The following is a 23,146-nucleotide window of genomic DNA, read 5'->3' on the forward strand; positions in this document are numbered from 1 at the left end:
CAAGTGTGATTTGGGTAGGTATGTCTTGAATAACTGCAAACAAAATGATGGCAAAACAACTGAGAGAGAGCCAAAGGGAGGCTGCAGGCTACCCCTGGAGAACTGTTGGCTGGGGATGAGCTGCAAACCCAGCCTGCTGTGGCAGGAACACTGCCCTGGGCAGCCCTGGATGATAAGTAACTGCATAAAAATTCCAGACATGGGTTGTAGGATATCACTTCTGCCCAAGGAAAGTCTGAGGGGAGGGATGGAGGAGTCACTTTCAGTGATTCCCACTTGTGGAGCTGATGTGCAGGCACCCAGTGTGCTCCAGCCCTGGGAGCAGTGGGGCTGCACAACTGCACTCATGCTCTCTGCCTCTCACCTGGCTCTTTGCTGCAGGGGAGAGCAGCTGCACCTTCAGCTGCAGGGGAGGTGCTGGTCAGTCACATCACTGTATGGAAGAAAGTGAGGTGGAAAGGAAGGTTTTATTAAGGAAGGACCTTAGCAAGAAGAAAGGAAAGATTATTTGATCTCTTAGCCTGATAAACACAGATTTTGGGATCCTGCAAGTGGAAGGGCAGCCCAGGCTGCCAGGATCCAAAGCCAGCCCCTCTTTTTAGAAATCATTCTGGCCAACAAGGGACATGAACCAATGCTGCATCTACTCAGAAAATGAATATGTGGCCTATACTAGTCTCATGCTGCTCCCTTTTCCATAAATACACAAGAGTACATGTCTCTCTGCTATGAGAAGAGAGCTTCAGAAAGTTTTAAAGAAATTTTCCTCTAGTGGGGATCCCATAATGATCTGTGAGCCAAATGCCCTATCTGTTACAGCATTAACCGAATTTTATGGGGATGCATCTCAGCAGGGCATTCCTCCAGCCCGTCCAGACCCCGCTGCAGTGAGACCTTGAGTCTGACAGCCCTGACAAGCTGCTGAGAAGCAAAAGGACTTGAAGAATGAATATGTGCACAGGCTGTCCTGCCTCCAGCTCAGACTGTTTCCTTCTGTCTCAGTCTGATAACCATGCAGTCTCCCGAAACCTTCTCAGATGGCTGCTGTCCGGCAGATCCCAACAGAAGCAGGGTGAAAGAGAGCTCACAAAAGATTTGGTATCTCTCCCAGCAGTCTCAGTCTCTGGTAGATTAGCAATGCAAACAAACGAAAGCAGCTTGGAACTAGCCAGGGGCTTTTGGCAAACCCGTGTGTTTGTGACTGCTACCTTCACTGGAGACAATTGACACGACTGTGTCCTTTCCAGGCATTTCGAGCATTTCTGTATTATCAGCTGCCTGGTGCAGGCCTGCAGAGCCCATCCAAGGGAGGACTGAGGTATGAGGACTGCTTGAAGCAGCTCCATGAGTAAAAGCTTTAAAAAGCTGGATCTTTTGTGTAAGAAATCATATTCCTTGGATGGTTTGTAAATGTTCATTGCAAACTATCTAGTGTGGCTGCCAGACAGAATTACCTTAACTGGGACTTTATGGCTCAATCCATGGAGAGTCTCCCACATGAACACAGGCACAAATCAAAGTGCCTTTTTTGAGAGACAGTGCTCCAAGTGGGCCCAGGCATCCCAGTTGCAGCCTTTTGCAGGACAGTGGCTGTGACAACTTTGAAAAAGATCTTAGAATTGACTTCTCTGAACTACAGGAGGCCCAGTGGGTGTCCTCCTCAAAGGCTTCCTCAATAAAACCAGTAGTGTGTCACTTGTGCACTGTACAAGGCCATCTGTTCCTTCTCAGATATCTGCATCCCAGCACATGGAGGCAGATATTACAGGTCACTGAAGGGGAAACAAATGTTGAGAAGGAAATAAATTTTCAATTCAAATACTATGTAGCCAGGTGTTTTTAGTCCTGTTGTTGTCCCTAGAAAGGTGAACAGCAAAATCCTATTCTAGTATTTGGCTGCTCCTGAAGTGCCCTCTTGATTTGAGATTTTAGGATTCATAATCCCAGGGCTGCAAACTCTGTACTATATCCTGTAAATGGCCTGACAGCTCCTGGCTTGCCAGGCAGGTGTTTTCATGCTCTGATTCACCCATCTGCAGTAAGACACTAATATCTCAGCTGTCCTTGGGGAGAGCATCAGCAAAAAATCTAGAGGTCTCCTCTCTATTATAGCAGTGACCCTCTCCAGCCAGGACCTGACAGGGAGACAGCTCTCCTAAGGACACCAAGTGTTTGAGCCAACCACCTGGTGCCATGTGTGCTGTGAAGTTTGCAGTTTGTGAACAGATCAATTCAGGAGGTCTGAGCTTCCACTACTGCCCTGGGCAGCCCAAAATTCTGTTCACTTTCCCTCTGGTTAGAGACTGGTTCACGGGCAAGGTGCTCAGCTCCTCAGCAGTGGCAAGGAGCAAGGTGTCCCTGCAGGTGCTGCATGGACAAGCTGCTCACCCCATCCCTGCTGTCCTTTCCTTACTGAATCGCTGGAGAGAAAATAAAGGCAAGTAAGGGATGTACTGGTCTGCTAAAACAGGCTGGGATATGCCAGCTGGAGAAGGTGAAGTCCAAAGGGCTAAGCTGATCTCCTCTGTGCCCTGGGAAGCACCCATGCTCAGACATCTGGAAAACCTAGCTCTGCAGAGAGATTTGTATCCTCACCTGATGCCACCACAGCTCCAGAGTGGGTGGAGAGCCCCTCTCCAGGAGAGCACAACCTGACCTGTGGCACAGCACAGGTGCAGCCCATCACTCTGAAGGCAGGAACACCTCAGGGCAGAGCTCCACACTGCCCAGGCACTGCCAGGATGGGGCAGGCACAGCACCAGGGTCTGCCCCCTCCCTGCCACAGCTGTCACTCTGTGCACATCCCACAGCAGAGGAGCCCCAGGAGGAGGATACAGCTCTGCTTTGTGCTTGTGCTCACTCCCACCTGAAGCAGTTAACTTCAGAGCATTTTGCTGCTTTGTGGAAAGACTCTGAGGTGACCAGCACCTGAGTCTGCTGACAGCTTTGAAGGAAACAATTTAATTATGCAAACCTGAAACTGAATCTGTCCCTATCCCCGGGGCACATCCCCACTGATGGCAGCTGCAGTCTTTCCCTGGGCATCCTAGGGCACCTTCCATCCCAGTCCTGCAAACACTTACTGGAGGATTAAAACTTCACCAATGAGGAATTCTTGCAAAGTCAATGGGATAGCCAGTGGGATAGCCAACATTTATGTGTACAATCAAATGTGCAATTTGGGTCTGAGCACTTTGTCATATCCTTGGCCTGTGTTTAAAAAGAAAAAGAAAAAACATGAAAACCCACAAATCACATTTAAGCTAGCAGAATGATTTATTAAGAAAAAACACTGACGGATTTTTGAAGTACTGAAAGGGTTGAAATAGTCTGAATAGAATGAAAATTGACACGAATTTTTACCACAATGCAAAAGGAACTTGAACTATTCCAATAAGAGTTTGCTTTAATGTTCGTGCATGTCTTCACATCCTGCTTTTGGCAATGGCCAGAAAAGAACTACTGAAATACTGTGAGAAAAGCTGTTCTTGTGTTATTTCTGGCCCTGTTGTAATGCATGAAATCAGGACATCTCATGAGAGACACTGATATTCAAGATTTTCAGTCTATTTTTCAGATAAAAAAGTCTGGATATATATCTAAATTTCTGGGTTTAGTCATGGCTAGATCTCAAAGCAACAAGTAAAGTATCTGTGAGGTCACAAGTCAAATAGTTACAATTCAGAAGAAAGTATAATAGTTATATTCAAGTAACTTGGAGGAAAAAAAACCTGTGAAGCCAATATTCACTTGCCAAGCTAAGGTGGATGTCTCCTCATTCTCAAAATAACCCTTAATGCCATCGGGGAATTTCTGAAGTTTATTCAAAGGGTGGATGGGGGTTATGATTAAACCTAAAGTGCTTGGAGACACAGCAACTGTCATAGGCATGGTTCTGTGCATGTGTGTGGCTCTAATCTGTCTAAAAATCATTTTTGATAAACACCTTTGGGATCCAAATGAGGGCTCTATGAACTATATGTTTTCTGGTGCCCCTGCCAACTCTGAATAAATACGCTGTGTGTGTAGCCAAGGTCCTGGAGAATTATTTCCTGAAAACTACTTACTTTAGAACCAGAAGGAATTAATGAAGATGTGCCAGCTATTTCCTTTGCTGGCTTGCATGCCTCAGCCTCACCAATATTAAATAGTAACAGTGTGTACATGAGTTATGCTGCTGCACCTCATGTTTTGAACCCTGCAGAATCCATCTATTCTGTACACAAGCAGGAAAGCACAGACAGAGTGCGAGTTTGTTGCCTCTCTTTGGGTATCCACATTTGAGGCTTGTAGAAGCTATCAAAGCCAAATTGCATCTTGAGTCTCTGGCTTTAGCCTCTGCTAAAATAGCATTTGTGTATTTTACAGCTATTTACAGAGGTTGATCCTCAGTTCTGCTAAAAAGGAGATAATACAGCTATCAGCGCTGGTTAAACAGATTAATATGATTGGCCTGACTTTTTGATCTTCTTGAACAAACATATTTATTGTTACTGGACAACTTTCAGAAAACTTCTAAATCATTCGAGATTTATAAATTATCAATTATGTAAGAGCTATAGCAGCTAGGGAGATGTTTTTGTATGACTGCAAGCAATGAGAAAGGAGATTTTCAAACTCAGGCCAAAAACATTAATTGCACGCCATCTTTAGAAGAATCTTCCCGCAACCTTATTTTATTTTTAGATTTTCTCAGGCTTCCTTTGCAGGAGTCCCAAGCAGAGCCGGAGAGAGCGGGATCCTGTGTCCCAGGGGAGGCTCTCCCCAGGCAGCTCCGGGAGCCTGACTCCACACAGTCTTTGCAGAAACTGGCACTAACTCTGGGGCTTTCCTTCAGGACACAAAATCCCCTCGATCACATCCGTGTTGCCAAGGCAACGCACTCCAAGTCTCCCTGTCCTCTCCAGGACCTGATATCTACCAGAGGAGCTTCTAGACAGAAAATCACCGAAACCCTGACTCAACCACACGAGGTTTAACGCTGTGCAGGCAGCCAAGAGGCTGAGGATAATTCAGAGGTTTATGCAATAACTGGAGGACCATCAAACTGAAGCTTGTTATGACTACTCCCTGTTTAAAATCCTAAAAGTCAGCCTGAATCTTGCATCCTCTCTGTCTTGTGTCCGGAAAACGCCTCAGATTTGGGGTTGAAAGTGAATACGCTCCGGGCTGACGCGTTGGGAGCTGCTGCCCCGTGCAGAGCTCTGTCAGTACAAAGGAAAGAGGAAACGTTTCTACTGGTATTATTAACATGTCAGTAGCAGTGATAGATTCCAACTGAGATCAAGCCCTCTTGTATTAGCAGTGTGCCAAAAGCAGAGTAGGAAGCAGAGAAAGGGGAGGAAGCGTTATTATTCCTGTCTTACAGCTGCAGAAGAGAAGCATGGGGATTGTGAAATCCTCGAGGTCACACAAAACTGCATGCAGCTCAAGTGGGGAAGGGAGTCAGACCCTCACAGCTGCCCCCTCCATCCCCTCAGCCCACTCATTTCTCCCTGCCTTGCTGGGCTGGTTGACATTTTTGGATATTTGGAGATGCTCAAGAGTTGGGGCTGGCGGAGGAATTAAGTCCCTGGGGATGGGTCCAAGGCAGACACCACATCAATCACAGTGTCCTTGCACATTACTGCACTACCTTTACTCTCACATATGTGCACATCCTCTCTTCCTGCCCAACAAAGACAAGGTTGAGCAATAATTCATTGTGGTTTGAACCATTGTGCAGATAATGTCAAGTTATGGATAGACCTCTATATCTGTTCTACTGAAAAATATTGGTGGCAAAATTGCCTGACTTTATGCTCTCCGGTGGATCTAGATGAGAGAACAGGCATAAAAAGCAGGGAATTCAATAACACAGCATGGTGTGTTTATTTTTGCACAGGTGGCTGAAGAAAAATTAGATTTATGATTATTATTGTTATCAACTGTTCAGCATTTATACTTAACTTTTCAAAGCAGTGGTTTTTGCAATGTGACCTGCAACGTTAATGTTAAATCCAAACAAATCCACATTAATTTTCCAAATGTAGGACAGACATCACCCATCTGAGATACTACATCAAGTGGAACTGAGTCACTCCCAGGCCAGTACAGACACCAAAGATGTGATTTTGCTCTGAGAATATTAGGTACAGACTTTAAAACTCAGTTAAATGAATAAAATGTATAAAGCATAGCAAAATTACTAATTTTGATGCTATTGATACATTACACATGTAATGGGTAATCTGCTTTGGGAACGTTTGAACTGCTGTTGTTTTTCTTTACAGAATAAAGGAGCTCATGTATGTATTTAAGGCTTGAGTCTCTGGCTTTGTATTCCTTGGGGTTAAAGCAAAAAGTTCTAGCTGAGGGGCAATGGTACAGACTGGAGCAACCCTCCCAGCTTGGCTCCACAGAGGGCACAGAACTGAAGAAACCAGGGAGGCCACAAGTGCCATGAGTGGAGTCTCCAATGGGGCACACACAGACCCCACCTGGATCCTAAGCACAAAATGGAGAACAGCTCACACACATAAATGAAGCTAAATAACCAAGAGGCTTGATCTCGAGACAACAACTCTGTCCCAGGCCAAACTTTAGAGCTTCTCCTGCTGACCACATTTCTTCCCAATTAACCCTGCATTACACACCATTTCCATTCCCAGGGAAATCTCCTGGCCCCTCTCTGGAGCCCTTTTGCCCTCATGGCTGGTCACAGAGCTATGAGCTATGGGCTGCTGGGAAAACACATCTCCTGCAAACACCATGGCCCACCTCCTCCTCCTCCCTCCTGTGCCCACTGCACACAGCAGCTGATGCACAGCAGAGGCCTTATGGAAGGAGTTTTGTTTTACATGGCCCAAGGGGATGGAAACCTAAAAAATGCAATAAAAAATGGAGGTGGTGCAGAGAAGTGAGAAAAAATAAAGACCTTGAGCACAAGCTGGGAGATTGTTTTTCTGACTCTTTGGGGATGTGTTCAGATGGAAGTAGAAATAACTGAGATCATTGTTTGGAGACATTTTTTGGTCTTGTTTATTAATTCTTAAGACAAAGCACATATGTGGAACAGAACTGTGTCTTCCACCCTTCCAGATAAAGCAACAGCTACGTGTTGGGGCTTCCAGGTCTGTGGTTTGTCTGGGGCTTCTTGCTGCCACTAGCCCCAGTTTGAGGGTGTGATCAGGGAGGCCACCCATAGGACCCCATGCTTCCTAAATGAAACAGGGCCCAGCTGCAGCTTCAGAAGAGGCACATGTCCCCTCCTTATGTTTGCAAGACCAGCTCCCTGACTTCAGAGTGGTCTCAGCCCCACCACACCTGGCAGCCATGACTAAAGCCATGCTCAGCTTTGTGGGTAACCTCCTCCTGCAGCTGAAGCACCCTGGCCACTTCCCCTTCCAATGTTATATGTTGCAGCACAAGGCAACTCTACAAACCAGCCCATACCCTCAACCTACTCTTTTCCAACACAAATAGCATGCAAAACTTCCTGATTTGTGGAAGGCAAGAACTGGACCTTCACACAAGGTCATCTCCTGCATTTGTATAGGGATTGTTTTTTGGCTTTCCCATCAGGTGATGTCTGGTCCACCTTTCTGCAGCATTCAGCAGCCTGCAGACAGCAGACCAGCTCTCTTGGTGGACATCCTTCCAAGGTGCACACAGGAAAGAAATACCTGAGTTGTGCTGAATGCTACCCTGGAGCTACAGTCTATCATTTTATCTCAGTCCAATCATACTTTATTTGGAACTGAAACCAGGGTTTAATTAATGGTGACATCAGCCAGGTTTCAGAACACCTTCCTGACAACATCTTCAGTTCACTTTTGTGCTGCTGTTGCTCACAGAGGTCCCCACAGTCTTTGGCCCTGCAGTTTGACAATATTACCTGCTGCAGCACCAGCACTAAAGATGCTTTAGGGATGGTCACAGATGACACTGATGTGTTTCCTTCCTGCATACATCATTCCAACACCTTCTTACTAGTCCATCCAAACCAAACATCCATAAAGAAAAGAAATAAGCACACATATTGTCTTTCAAGTCCTCCTTCAGTCTTGCTGAGAAATCTTCTAAAGCTCATTTCTCCATAGGTCTTTGCATGCAAAAATCAGGTGTAACTTCAGAACCTATCTTTGCTTTCTAGTGGCCCAACATAATTGGGCCACTAGATTAGGATTTATGCACGCCCTCTCAGATGACAGAGGCTACTGTAAGACAGGAAGGCTACTGTAAGAACTGGTCCAGCAGAGTCTTCAGAGGAGGCAGTTCTTCCTTTCTTAGGATTCTACTTAACAAAACTCATCATTACGAGACTTAATTTCATCCCTACGTTATCTTATTCCAGTGATCAGGGAGCTACCAGACTGAGCACAAAGAGCCAGTTCTAAAGCTACCCTGCCATCTCTGGCTCCTTGCAGAAGCAGATCAAACCCTATTAGCCAACATGGTTTAGCACAGTCATCCTTGTCTACAGGTGCCTCAGGACTTTGGTCAGCAGTGATTCACCTGCTGTGAGAGATGGCAACAGCTCTCTGCAGCTGCCTTACCTGCCAGTGTGGCTATTCTGTAGTTTGGATAACACCCCATTTGCCATAATCTCAAACAATTTCTCACCTACACAACTTCAGGCCTTTCAACATACATGGCCATAGTTATTTAGCCACCCTACCTGCCATAGCACAGAGAGTGCCAGGAACATGAGAAAATTCTTTGAATTTCAAACATATATGTTTACTGTGAAGGAATCTGCAGCTGGAGGGAGGAGCTGTGAGAATGCAACACCAATGAAATGTTTGCTGATCGCATATAAAAAGTAACCAGAACAACAGACAAAAGCAGCATTTTGCTTGAAGTGGACAACAGAAACAAGAACTGTATTTGGGAGCATAGATGGAACTCTACTGAACTGGTTTGGGGTTTCCCCCCTCATGGCTGGAGAAGGGAGAAGCAGACAGAGCAGCACTCACAGCCAGCCCCAGTGGTGCCATCTGTGGCATGGCTGCCCACCCCAGGCAGCAGGGCTGGGCTGCAGCCTCTCCACAGGCTGGAGCAGCCCTGGCACTGAGGAGCTCCATCACTTGCAGCCTCAGGAGCAAATTCTCCTCTTGGCTTGACAGCACAGTTGATTTTTTCCTGGCTCCTCCAGTGGGACACATTAAGACCCAAAGCACCGCTTTTAGGCTCTTTCTGCACGATATCCCTTGGAAATGTGCCTTGCTGCCCCTTTTTGGCATGCCAGCCTGGCCTACCAGCTGTCTGGAGCTGGCACACAAGCATGGGCCAATAGAGGAGTGTTGCAAAGAGTGGCAGGGAGATTTTTGCAGCTCCAGCCTGGCAGGTGCCTGAAGCCCTGCTGTGCCCCGGGCTCCTGTCCCACTGTGGGATGCAGGGGAGCCACAGAGCTCCCATCAGCCGGTGCTGCATCCTCAAGGGAGCCGGCTGCAGGCTGCGGTATGCGGCCAGCAACTGTTGACTTCTTTTTCCGTGCATGGAAGGGTAAGAAACCTTAATTAAAAACATGAAGCCCACAGTTTGTATCACATTCACGATGTTAAACAAGCTCTGGAAATAGAAACACTGTTTTCATTTAAGCTTTCCAACTGTGATCTATGTAATAAAATATGGAGGGGGCGGGTGTGTGTGAGATTTACATGTGATGATTTGGGAGATCTCACTGCTTTAGAGGCTTGTGAGGCGCCGCAGTGCCAACTGCTCCTGCCACTGCCTCACCACGTTTGGTAATGCCTGCCCCACACACGCTTTTGTTTTGTTCCAGAACTGCTTTCCAAATGGTGATTTCTTCCCTCAGCTCTTGCTGCTGTGATTTATTCTGGGTGTGGGTGTGGGATCTGCCAGGCCCTCGGTGACCTGCTGCCCTGGCTGCCCGTGCCCTGCCCAGCTCTGGACAGGCAGGCAGGTGAGCAGTGCACATTTCCACCACTCCTGGAGACCACGCATGTCCTTGAGGACAGCCACATACTCTGCAGGTACAACGATCCTCCAAGCCCAAATCCAGGCAGCACCAACATCAGTGGACACAGGGCAGGAATATTTCTGCCTTCCCAGATCCTCCTGAGTCACCACACAGGGAATGAGCATGCTTTCCACCATGGTGGACAGGCAGGGGGAAGGCTCTTCCAAGGGCACTTGCTCAGCACCTGCCAGTGCATGGATTGCCCCTTCTCCAGAGCCTGCCTCAGCCTGCAGGGCCCACAGAAACATGCCATGCCCCATCTGCACCTCCCCTCAGGCTCTGGGAACCAGAACCTGCACCTGACCTAGCAGAGAGGATCACCCCTGCTGTGCTAGAGGGGTTTGCAGAGGAGAGTGGGATGACAACAGAGCAAACAATTGCCTGAGACTGTGAACGACTGAGATCACCTTCCCATGGGAGCTTGATTTTGGTCAAACCTGTCACTTTCTAAGACTCCTTTTGCTGTGACATAATTATAGCAATGCTTCCCATGTCACAAACAGTTCATCTGAGCATTGCAATGATCAGAGCTGCATGTTTTGCATGACGCTCCTAATCAGCATGTTAGCTCAGTCTAGCAGAAGGCATTTGCCCCACACTGCTCCCCTGTGCCTGCTTCTCCCCCAGTGGTTCCTGAATGCTCTGGCCAAGTCATGTCCTGATGCACAGCATTCCCAGGGCTTTTCCCAAAAGTCTGTGGAAGTGCAAGATGCACAGCCTGCACAGGAGCACTCGTGTGGTTGTTTACATTTTTAGACCTTCTGTTTTCTCAGCAGGGCACTGGCAGCAAGTTGTTCCGGTCTTTTCCTCCCCTTTTGGGGACAGTAAGTTTTCTCATTGGACATTGGGGCGTCTTCAATGCATTGCCCTGCCCCAACCTCTTCCCTGCTTCCCATCAGCAAATGGAGAAATTACAATCGGGTCGGTGAATCCCGACGCCAAGCTGCCCCTCTTCCAGGAACCCTTTCCCCAATGCGTGTGGGTGTGTGACGTCATCGAGGGCGGCCGTGACGTCACGCACCGGTGACGGCAGGGTGCGGGAACGGGGGTGAGCCCCAGCAAGGGCCCCACAGCGGCTGAGCCCCGGGGCCGGGGGTCCTCTGAGCGCCGCATGTTGCCCCCTCCGTCCCCACCGCTGCAGCGCCGAGCCAGCGCAGATCCGCGCTCCCTCCGCGGTGGCCTCTGCAGCCCAGGAAAACGGGAGGGAGCGGCCGGGCTGATGGTAGCGGGCATACGAGGGGTAGCGGTATGCAGGCTCAGGTACTTTGGGGCCACGCTTGCGGGCACAAGGACGGGGACAGAGAGGTGCCATGGAGAGCGGGAGCCGCGGTCGGTGCCCGCACGGGGGATCCGCGCCGCGCACGTCCCGCCGGGCCCGCAGGCGCAGACGGCTGCTCCCGTTCACCCGCGGCGGTCAAATACCGTCTGAATTACATCCTTGTAAATATTGACTGTGGCCATCTTCTTCGCTCCTGCGCGCAGAAAACCAAAGCGTTGAGCCCGGCGGGGCCGGGCTGCTGCTCCGCAGGGCTGCGGGGGTGCGGGGGTGCGGAGCGGCGGGGCCGGGGAACAGGGGCACACCCGAGGGAGCGGGCCGGGGGCGACCGTAGGCATCGCCGGTAGCTGAGCATCGTGTCTCTGCCGGAGCGCGCCCGGGATGCTAAAGGCAACGGGCTGTCTCCCGGCTTGGGCTGCGGGCTAATTTACAGCCCTTGCGCTTGTAGGAGGGACACACGACTCACAAGAGAAGACGGGGAAGCGTGGTGAGAGATGGTTCCTGGCATAGCATCATTCAACACCGGTGTTAATGAGTGGCACGGGGCTGTGGCTGCGCCTCGCGCCCCCGACGGGGGTCTCTGCTGCGGTCAGCGTGACACCAGCCGGTGTCCTCAGCCGCCCTCCCCGGGAGGCTCCCCCATCCAGACGGTGAACTGCCGTACCCTCAGATGCCCCTGGCCGGACTCCTCCCGCCCCTCCACGCAGCGCCCCTCGACGCCGCTCTGCCCGGGCGGAGCCGTGCCCTGGCTGGGGCTGCCGGGGTCCCCTGGCCAGCCGTGACTCCCCCCGGCCATGGGGAGCGGCAGTCCCGACAGGGAGAGTGGCTGCGCGGCGGCCGTGCCTCCGGGCGTCGGCTCTGCGCATTTGGTGGTCGTTAAAAACAATTTGTTTCCCTCCCCGTTCGGGGAGGGGGAAGGGGAAAATCATTCCGGGGGAGGGGAAGGGAGGAAAAGGGAAGGGAAAAGGGGGGAAAAAAAGGAGTGAGAGAGAGAGAGCAAGCGAGACAGAAACACCAAAGCCGACAGAAAACCCGCGCTCCGAACTATTGCGACACAGAGCGAAGAGCGCGGCGGAGGCTGGCGGCGAGGTGCGAGTGGGAGCGGGCCGGGCCGTGGGAGCGGGCCGGGCCGAGGAAGCGGACCGGGGTTGGGAGGGGGGCCGTGAGAGCGGGCCGGGCCGTGGGAGGGGCGGGCTGCCTCCCCCCCCGTGGGTGGGCAGGCGGCGCCCGGTGCCTCCGCGCTGCCCCCCCGCCGGTCGCGCCGGGCGGGTCTCGGCGGTTCGGCGCGGCTGCCCGGTGACCGCTGCCGCCTCCCCGCAGCGCACAGCGAGCCCCCGCACCTCCGAGCCGGCGGCCAGCACGACGGCGGCCCCCAGCCCCCCACCATGAACACCATCGTCTTCAGCAAGCTCAGCGGCCAGGTGCTTTTCGAGGAGGACGCCAAGGAGCGGGAGCGGAGCGGCCGGTCCTACGTGGGGGTGGTGGAGGGCCCGCACCACGCCGAGGTGCTGCTCCCCGACAGCCCGTCCATCAAGGAGAGCCTCAGCCTGCGCAACCGGCGGACGGGGTATGCCGTGCGCTCGTCTCCGCGCCGCGCACCGGCTTCGGGGGCGGCCCTGCGCTCCCGGCCGCCGCGTCGCCGATTTGGGGTTGCGAGATGGGTTTCTAACTGGGTCTTTGCCCGCGGCCCCGGGTTCGTGTTTTCTGGGATTCTCATTCCACAGCTACGGTGGGAAATTCCGGCAATAGGTGATGCAGGGGCGTCCGACTGGGCTGGAATATACCAGACAGAGCGCTCCTGTCCTGCTGTGCTTGACCTCCCCCTCTGCCTCCGAACAGAAACAAACCGGGAACACCGGAGCCCCACCGGCTTGTTCGGGCGCTTCATCTGATTAAAGTCTCCAAAACGGAGGCGCCAGGCGGGACGTGTGAGACCTGGGGGCCGGGGCGGCGTCGCGGCCGATCCCCGCCGGCAGTGCCGTGGTGGCAGCGGGGCTGGGGCGGCGGGCACGGCGCGGCCCCGGCACTTGTTCCGCCGTTCCGCGGGCTCGCAGCGCGCCGAGCGAACGGGCGGGAAGGAGCTGCCCTGTCCGTGCGTTCCTGGGATGGCATTTAGATCGGACTAGCGGGATGCCAGTCGGGGGCTCGATAATGTGATACTAGGATCGGGTTTGCTAAAACGGCAGCTGAGGCTAAGCCGCCCGAAGCCGGTTTTGGGGTGGTTTTTTTTTTTGGGTTTTTTTTGGTTTGTTGGTTTTTTGGGGGGTCAGGGTTTTTTTTTATTCATGCTGGAACAGGTGAAATAGAAGGTGATGAGAGGACGTGCGAGCTCTGGCGTGTTGACAGCCGTAGCTCGGAGGGTTGAACTAGCGTGCGCTGACCAGACATTTCGGGTCAGCGTTACAAAGTAAAGATCGAGGAGCGCAGTCAGGCGGCTGCGAAACCGCGGAGTCCGGGGGAGTTGCTTGTGCTGACCAATTTCCACCGTAGCGATTGCATCAGCTCGCAGCTTTACCGGCGCTGCTGGCCCACAGGACGCAGGTGTGTGTTGTGTCACCGGGATGTTGTTGCGGCCGATCCCGGGGCAGCCGCGGGACCCGGCGAGGCGGCGGCGCGGCCCAGCCCGACCCCGGGGCGCCCCCTGCCGCCGCCAGCGGCACCCAGCGCCGCCCGGAGCCCCCTCCGCCCCGCAGCGCTGCCGCCGGCCCCAGCCCGCCTCCGGGCTTTCCTCAGCATTCTTCCGATGTTGTTCACTCACTTTTTATTGTAGGCTTTTATTTACAGAGGGACTCCTTTTTTTTTTTTTTTAATCGGAGCCCGGGTTTCGTTCCCCCGGCATACGCTGTTACTCGGCAGGCGCGGGGCTTTGCGGGCTGCCTCGCGTCGCTGCCGGCGGCATTGGGAGCGGCATGCCGGCTCCTCCAGGAGCACCGCTCGCCGCCGGTTCCGAGGGGGGAAATGATCCAGGAGCTGCTCAGTGCCGCGGGTAACTTTTGAGCATCAGCGGGAAATAAAGCCGGGCGGGGGAATCAGGCTGGGCTGGCCCCGGGGTAACGCGCACCGCAGCTGCGGGATGCGCGGCCGGCCGTGCGAGATGCGGCCTGGCCGCGCTGGAAAGCCCCTCCGTAGACAGACCGGCCACACTCCGGTCGGGTGCCGAGCACCGAAATCATCGGGACACTCGCTCCGGCGGAGCCCTGGCCCCGCTGAAATCCCCGCGGGGCCCGCAGCATCACCGCGGCCATTCACCAGCTCCGAGTCCGCTCGCCCAGACCCTGCACGGGGAGTTCGGGGAGCTGCTGGCGTCACCTTCTCTTGGGTGGTCGTCCGAGCCACGGTTGCGGCTGTGGAAATCCTCGAGCACCCCGCGAGGACTGGGCTCGGCTTCTCCGGGCAGGGCGCAGCCCGGGGCTGGGCACATCCCGAGCTGGGTCCCCCCTCGGACGGGGCGCATCTACCGCGCCCGCACTGGGGAGCCCGGGGCAGGCGGGACAGCGGGCAGGGGCCGGGCACGGGCAGAGGGCAGAGGGCAGAGGGCAGGTGTCCCGCCGCTCCGCTCCTCAGCGCCCCTTCTCCGCGGCAGGGCGCGGCAGAGCGGCGGGAAGGTGCGGCACAAGCGGCAGGCGCTGCAGGACATGGCGCGGCCGCTCAAGCAGTGGCTCTACAAGCACCGCGACAACCCATACCCCACCAAGACGGAGAAGATTCTGCTGGCCCTCGGCTCCCAGATGACCCTGGTGCAGGTAAGGAAGGGAACCACTTACCCCGACCTCTAAAAGCCGCTCCGAGGCGTTTCATGGACGGGAGGGATGGGGACAGCATCTGCCAAAGCTCCTCTGAGAGCTGAGCAAAGGACAGTGCTGGGTGCTGGGGAGCATCGGTGCAGCCAGCAAGACCAGGGGTCCTGTGCACATCCTTCTTCCACTCTCCTCTGGGCTCCCCACCCCAGCAGGACTGTCTCTCTCAAACAAGAATTGCCACATCTCAGCTATCGTGGCTGGAGAAATGCTAAAGGCAATCAGCAAAAAGTGTGTGCTTGCACTTCTAGGAATAGATGCCCTCATCCTTTCATCTCATTCATAAATATGATGAAAATATTTTTGCTTAGTCTTTAAAAATTCTCAAGTAAAAAATATCAGTCATGGGAGAGTTCAGCACAGAATAGAAATTGTTGAGGAAATTTCAGGGAGCTACTCTTCCCTTTTGAAAAGGGGGTAGGATGGAAACTGTTATATTGTTCTGATAATAATTGTCATCACCTGTTGCACAGACACCAGTGTTATGATACACACTGTGTGCACTGGCTCAGCACACACAGTCTTGCAGGAATAATCATTGTAATATAGTTAGACATGGGGAGTAATTGTTTTGCTCTCAGGTAATTCTCCCCTGAAGTGCCTGGCAGTTTTGCTGTAAGAGGCATAAATTTTGCTGCAAATGTTTATAAATCTCACTTCTTTGTTCTCTTTGCCATCTGGTACTCTACTGATATATGTGGTTAAATGCTATCAGTTGCCAAGCGATGCTATCTCAGGTCTGGATGCTGCAAAGATTTATGCATTGTGAATAATCTAATTTCCTTACTGCAAGCTACTGCTAGGTGTGTAAAATGAAACCCATGTGTTTGCAGGATTGGGTCCTCATCACTCTGCCTAACACATTATGTGTCACTTTGCAAAGAGCACAAAGAGATCAAAGTAACCTAAAGTATTAGAAAAAAACAGGTGGTAATTCAGCTTTATTATTTTGAGTGCCCCCTCAAAAAAACCTGTACTATGAACTTCAGTTCTAGTAATGGCAAAATGGGAAATTTTTACACTTCAGTACCTCACTATGAAACTATTGCACTAGGAAAAACACTATAGCTTTGACAAAAATAATATTAATGTCTCAGAAAATGCCAGTTATAACCGGAAGATACAGTTAAAACAACTTGTCTTGCTTTTAAAAAATATACATGGAAGGTTTAAACTATGATTACATAAACACTATCCCTTCAATGGCACAATTCAATAGGAGTATTTTATTGGACTATGGCTCTTAGAATATCCCTGTAATTTTACAAGAGATTTAAAACATATATCCAGAATATGTATTGGGACACTTTCACATTAATGACATCTTGAGGAGTTCTGCTGTTCTTTTAAAAATGCCTCTGAGTGAACAGCGAAGGGAGAAGAACTGGTGGGGTTTTGCAGGATTTCTCTCTGGCAACTTTGATAAATCCTGATGGGGACAAGAAGTGTTAGCCTTTATAAAGGCATCAAGTGAGCCATGGCTGCTTCTCCATAGAGTTTTATGATCTACATAAAGTGTAGAATAAAATTAAAAAGAATCAGGGAGGGCTGCTTTTAGCTCTGTTAGACCCCTATGACTAGTGGATTTACGCTGAAACTGAATTTGACCAGTTTTGTTCTATGAACTGTAATATTTGAAAGAACTGTGCAAACAGGCATATCTATCTTCATTTACAGAAGCACAACATCAAAGAGAAATCCCAGGTGTTTTTTTCATCTTTTTTGTGCAATGCTCTTTTAATCCAGGAATTCGATAGCATCTGTATGAGATGTAAATACATATGTCTGGCACTAACAGTAATTCCTGAGCCACAAAGAGCTAAACAACACGCACCCTACACCCTACTTTTTGGATGCTCAAAAAGAACAAGATTGTAATTCAGTACAAAATTTTTGTTCTCTAAGAGTGAGAGAGAGCATGGCAGGGTGTGGTCCCAGTCGCACTGGGTACATCTGAAATAGCTTTCCTGAAGGCTGTGCTCTTTCAGATGAGCAGTGTAACCAAGAGCAGGCTTGGGACTGTGCTGTGGGTCTGTTGGAAAGCTTTGCATCTGTCCCAGGAGGGGCACTTTGCAAAAGCGTCAACCAGGGTTGTCTATAAATTGTTTTTCTAATCTAGTAATATTGTTGGCCATCATTGGAGAACCAGGAAGCAGTGTAGGATGTTTCCTCTGGGTTAAACACCTTCCCATTTGCTGACCTGTCTCATATTTCCTACACTTTTTACATTTCTCAGTGTTGTCCCGTGGTGTTTGCTCCCACAGTTTTCCCCTCCTGTGGAGGCTGTTGTCTGCTGACAGCTGCCTCCTCTCCCCAGCATCCCTCATGTGCTGACACCTTGTCATCACAAGCCATAGGAAAGGCAAAAGATACTGTTGGATATCCCTTTGATTTTCTGAGTTTCTGACAAAATCCCATTAAGAAAATGAATGGTTGGGGTGTTTTTTTGTTTTTCACCTGACTGACGACCTTGGAAAAGGTCTTCTGAGGCTGCCTGGAAGATGATGGTGGTCACAGTAATTTTGATCATCCAGATGTAATACTCTCCTCCCTGAGCTTTGATCATACTCTCTTCCCTGTGCTTTTCTTTCATCTAATGAATCTTATTCCAGTATGTATCATCTATCCAAAGGAGCATTTTTTTAGAACCATGGCATAGATAAAACCAATTCTTCTGTGAGACAAAGAGGTGAACATCCATCCCTGTTTTTTAACTTTTGTTATTAGGACAAACTAATGACATGCTAATGACTAATAACTTTTGTATCTGCATGTCAAATTTTCCACAGCTTTATTTTCATTAGTTTTTCTATCACTCAGTTGACTGATTTTAAATTAATTTGTTCTACTTTACTAATACTTTGGCCTACCCCACTGTTCTTGGGTGCAGTGGGACAGTGAGGGGACTGTTGCAGATGCATGTCCGATGCAGTGCTGAAGAAATGTCAGACTCTTTCAAGGAGGTAGGATTTTGCAGGGATCATAAATCATCTTGTCGCTTAAGTAGTAGTAGCAAAACCTGGGGCAAATTCTGGGCTGACTTACTCCTGTGCAGGCCAACAAGGTCTTTGGGAGTCCTCAAGGCAAATGTTATTGCAGATTTCAGTCCAGCAGTCCAAAGTTTTCTACTTCCACAACTGCCAAAGCAGGAAACCAAAAAAGCAATATAGTTTGAAAAGGCATTTTATATTTTACTCCAATTAGATTCCAATTCAGAATCCAATAACTTGTCCTATTAATATGCTACATTTTCATTTGTATTATTACCATAGTGTTTGATTTATTTTATTTTAAATTTTGGTTTAGATGTTCTTGTGAAATAAAAAAGAAAAATGGCAGTATATTCCTTCCAGAAAGAAATATGAATGTGTGTATTGTTGGAAAGAAGGTTTTTCAACACAAAGATTTGTATATCAGTCATGTGCGGCTATGGATTTAATAATGTTCAGATTTATAAAGGCGTATCTGGATTACTGGAGGAGGTGAATCACTTGATGTCTGTTCTCTTTCTGAAAGTTTGGCTGCTGTTAAGCACTGAAGCAGAACAAATTACAATAAAATTGAAGATGTGTCTTCAGAAGTAAAGCCAGAGGGTCAATATTTCATGATGCTGATATAAGTACCTGATGCTCTTAGAGAACAACTGAACTGCTGTAAAAAAATGAATGCTGGAAAGCACATCTATTATCGTTCCCCTTGGGTTTTGTCTTTTTACTTCTCAAAGAACTACAGGATTGTTACTTTACAAGAATAGTGAGTTTCATCATGTGTTTTTTCAAGATACTTCTTGGGAGGTTTATGTGACAAAGACTTTTCCACTGGCTTTTATCTAAATAATTTTTTTTGTTGTTTTTTTGAAATCATTTTTGGAGATCACAGTAGCGCAGTTTGGGACCATGGGAAAGGTTGGATGGTTTTGGCAGCTTTGGTCATTTCTTTTTGCAATGGTTTAGGTAAGCGTATTGCAAACTGGCACTCTTTGTGAGTGGGACCTACAGCAGTGGACACGCAGGTTTTTAAAGACCACATGGATAGACAATGTAACATTTGGAGCTGGTTGAAATGAATGGTAAAACTGCTGTCTTGGAAGAAGACAGGTGGAGGTCAGGGTGAGCGTGCTGACTGGTCCAGCCTGTAGCCGTGCAGCCTGTTCCAGTCCACACACCTGGAGGGTGTCCAAGACTGAAGAGTGACAGAGGTGTTGATTCTCATGATGTCTTAGAAATCAGGATTTTCCAGCAACATGCACCAGTGCCCAAAAGTTGGAAAGCAGCTAGAGATTACCACATCATAGATTAAGCCTAAAAATCTCTTAAATGAATTTGACTAACTTTCCTTTCTTCCAAGGCTTTAATGAACCTTGTTGTAATTGCATTTGGGATAAGAGTTCCTAGAGTGAGTTTGCTACTTCTTGCTTTAGTTAAAGGTTTCTCTTCTAAAAGCTGACTTGAGGTTCTTTCAGAATGATAGAGTCATTTAGTTTGGAAAAGACCTTTATAATCATTGAGTCCAACCATTAACCCAGCACTGGCAAGTCCACTGCTAAACCATGTCCCTGAGCACCCTGTCTACATTTCTTTTAAATACCTCCAGGGACAGCGACTCAACCATGGTAACTTTCACTGGGCAGCCTGTTCCAATGCCTGGCAATCCTTTCTGTAAAGAATTTTTTCCTGATATCCAATCTAAACCTCCCCTGATTCAATTAATTTCCTCTTGTCCTATCACTTGTCACTTGGGAGAACAGACTGACCCCCCACCTACAACCTCCTTTCAGGTAGTTGAAAAGAGCAATAAGATCTTCCCTGAGCCTCCTTTTCTCTAGGTTAAACCTCCCCAGATCCCTCAGCTGTTCCTCATCAGTCTTGTGCTCCAGACCTTTTCCCAGCTCTATTGTCCTTCCCTGGATTCTACCCATCATCCCAGTGTCCTTCCTGAATCGAGGGGCCCAGAACTAGACCCAGCACTCAAGTTGCAGCCTCACCAGTGCTAAGCACAAGGGTACAATCACTGCCCTGGTCCTGCTGGCCACATGTTATGGTCCAGTTCTTAAAATTGTTAGAAATGCCTCTGCCAGAATTAAGATGCAAACCAGATCATTTGCCAAAGGATTGCAATCTCTGACACCACACTATTGCTGATCCAGGCCAGGATACCATTGGCTTTCTTGGCCACCTGGACACTCACTGGCTCATGTTCAGCTGATGACAACCAGCACCCTCAGATCCTTTTCCAGCAAGCATCTTGCCATCCAATTCCCCCAGCCTGTGGCACTGCAGGGGTTGTTGTGACCCGGGGCAGGCACTTGGCCTTGTTCAACCTTATGCCTCCGGCCTTGGCCCATGGATCCCAGCCTGTCCAGATCCCTTGTGGAGCTTTCCTGCTCTCCAGCAGACCCACACTCCCACCCAGTTTGGTTTCTCTGAAAACTTAGTGAGGGTGCCCTCCATCCCCTCATCCAGATTAATGATAAAGCTATTAAACATACCTGGCTCCCAGTACCAAGCCCTGGGGAACACCACTGGTGACCAGTGAACAGGTGGATGTAGCTCCATTCACCAACATTCTTTTTTACCCTGCAAAGAGCACACCCATCCAAGCCATGGACAGCCAGTTTCTCCAGGAGATGCTGTGGGAAATGTTGTCAAATGTTTTATTGATGTCCAGGTAGACACATCCACAGCCTTTCCCTCGTCTACTAAGTGGTCACCCTGTCATAGATGAAGATCAGGTTGGTCAAGCACAACCTGCCTTTCACAAATCTGTGCTGGCTGGGCCTGATCCCCTGATTATCTTGTATGTGGTGTGTGATGGCACTTAAAATCATCTGCTCCATAAAGAGCAGGAGGACAAGGTGCAATATATTTATCTCATTATGAAATAATGATCAAATACTACTATTCCCTTCTCTCATAGCAGAAGACTTAAAATATGACTCATCTTTTCATATTGATATGCAGAAAGCAAAGCAGTGGCATGGGAAGAATGAGCCCAAAATAAACCAAGAGTACCATGCAGAAATCACTCTTGCTAAATTTAATTGCTTTTATGTATGAATCACACTAATACTACCCTATCTTTTCTGTAAATGGCACTTCACTGATGAAAAATTTCAATATGTAATAGAATGAAGCATAATGAAATCTTTATTGTGAGAGGTTGGAAAGCTGTCAGTTTGGTAAAATGCTACAGTAACTGCAATCCTGTTGATTGGGACACTGGATTGATCCATCTCTACTGTTAAATACTTGATTTCAGAATTACACTGTCATGCAGCAGGTGACTGCTGCTTCACCTGAGCAGTCTGGTGTGACTTTGCTAACAGCATTAGAAAAGTGCATGGATTCCAGCCCACCCTATCTCATTTACTGTAAAAATTACTGTGTAAATACGAAGATTACAAGCAAGTAGCCTCAGAAGAGAATTAGAATTACTTTGCCAGCTACAGTTTTGGTTTTCTAACCTGTCATAGTAAACTACATGGCTTGTAAAGTTACATGTTTGCCATCTGAGCACTGATCCAGTGCTAACTGTATTTTCAGTGGAACCCTGTTTCATGTAAACGCGATTTTAAGGCAAATCAAAGTGACAGGTGTAAGGCACCACTGCTAAGTTCTAGCTGGGATTCTGAACTAAAGCTTTGCTTTTTCTTTAGGCACATAGTGTTTATCTTTCTCATAATCACTTTAGAAGAGATTATTGATCCAGAATAATTAGACAGATACTTCTGTGTGATTTATACAGTAACCTTAGCTACAACAGACAGATGACAAAACTAGGGACAAAATCCAGCACTAGGGTCTACAGTTTGGCTCTCTGTTAGGTGGGGTAGCATGTATTGATAAAGCATGTATGAACTTGCTTTGCAGGTTGATGTAAATTAAATGGTGTGATCGTTCCCAGGTCAGAACATGATGACAGTAGTCTGGCTTTCTCTTTGTGTGTGTTCACAACACGAAGATGTGAACAGGGCTGTAGGCTGATAACATTCTTTGCATTCTCCTTTGCAAGTGATGCTACTCTGCCTCCTTCTTGCAGAGGTCATGTCAAAATGCACTTATTCCTGCCAGGGTTAAATAGGACTTTGAACACCTTATTTATCATTAAGCAAGTGTCATTAGAATGTAGGTCATTTGCCTCTGCTCTTGCTCATAGTAGAGTTATCAGTATTTTCTATTTTCTATATTTTTGGGTTGCAGTAGAATCAAGGCCAGTATTTTCTCAGGTGTGCTTTCATGCAAAGTCACTGCAAGTACATGCATCGCATTTGGTGGTTTAATTAGCACTGCTGGCACTGAAGGGTAGACTGTGCCTTTTTGCTCATTCAGTGCCTAAAACACTGTGAAATACTTGTGATTGAGCCTGACTTTGTAATGAGCCTGTATGCTAGAGGGATACCAACATGAATCCATTTTGCTAAGTCACTCTCTAGAAAATGCTTTGAAGTTGGGAAGGAAGACAAAGCAGACTATTGTTTAGTAGTCACCTTGTGAGGAATTGCATCTTTACTATATTTTAAATTGTTCACAACAAAAAGAGTTTGTAAAATCAGTTCTCTGTAGAGCAAATGGTGGATTTCTGCAGTGAGTCAAAGTGCATTGTACTCTGTGTAAGCCTTTCCTGATGCCCACGGCTTGTCAGACTAAGAGTTCTGTAAAAGTGAAGGGAGAATTTGAAGGGAGAATTTTGTATATATATATTTGTATATATACACAAACTTAGAATGTCTTTTCTGTTCAACAGCTTTATTGTAGCCTATATAAATATCTAAGGAAATTCCTGAATATTAGATATTAGTTTAATTTAGGAAGTTGGTAATATGTTAAAGGTTCATGTTAAAAGTTCAGGGTTTTATCTTTAAAATTAAAAAAAAAAAAAGATTAATATAAAACTGGTATTTGGGACACCTTAATTGAAACCTTGTGATAATGTGGTTTTGCTAACACTTGGGAAGGGTGGGAAGCCTGAAATTGCCTTCCTGTATGAGATTCCTGATCTGCTCATTGGTAATTTCGTGGACTGCTGTTCATATTTCTCTTGTTTGTGGTCCCCTTGAAGCATACATAAAACTCTTGAGGACTCTATGGGTTGGTTTACTTGCCTAATTTT

The 23,146-nt window shown here is 48.6% G+C and overlaps 1 protein-coding gene across 6 annotated transcripts in view; it reads left to right on the forward strand.

Annotated features, from left to right (window-relative positions):
* The first annotated feature begins 12,188 nt into the window (after positions 1 to 12,188).
* Positions 12,189 to 23,146, forward strand: part of MKX (mohawk homeobox) — a 50,163-nt gene continuing 39,205 nt past the window's right edge. For 4 of the 6 annotated variants that reach the window (XM_077173674.1, XM_077173684.1, XM_054642523.2 and 1 more), the window contains exons 1-3: positions 12,189 to 12,329; positions 12,561 to 12,807; positions 14,824 to 14,983. In XM_077173674.1, the coding sequence (XP_077029789.1) occupies positions 12,626 to 12,807; positions 14,824 to 14,983 (342 nt within the window). In that variant the 5' untranslated portion in view covers positions 12,189 to 12,329; positions 12,561 to 12,625. Of the gene's footprint in view, positions 12,330 to 12,446; positions 12,808 to 13,834; positions 14,227 to 14,823; positions 14,984 to 23,146 lie in introns of those variants that run through there. The other 2 variants (XM_054642513.2, XM_077173675.1) reach the window with 2 other exon arrangements.

This window comes from Agelaius phoeniceus, chromosome 1, assembly GCF_051311805.1.
Source record: "Agelaius phoeniceus isolate bAgePho1 chromosome 1, bAgePho1.hap1, whole genome shotgun sequence".
Classification (NCBI taxonomy): Eukaryota; Metazoa; Chordata; class Aves; order Passeriformes; family Icteridae; genus Agelaius; species Agelaius phoeniceus.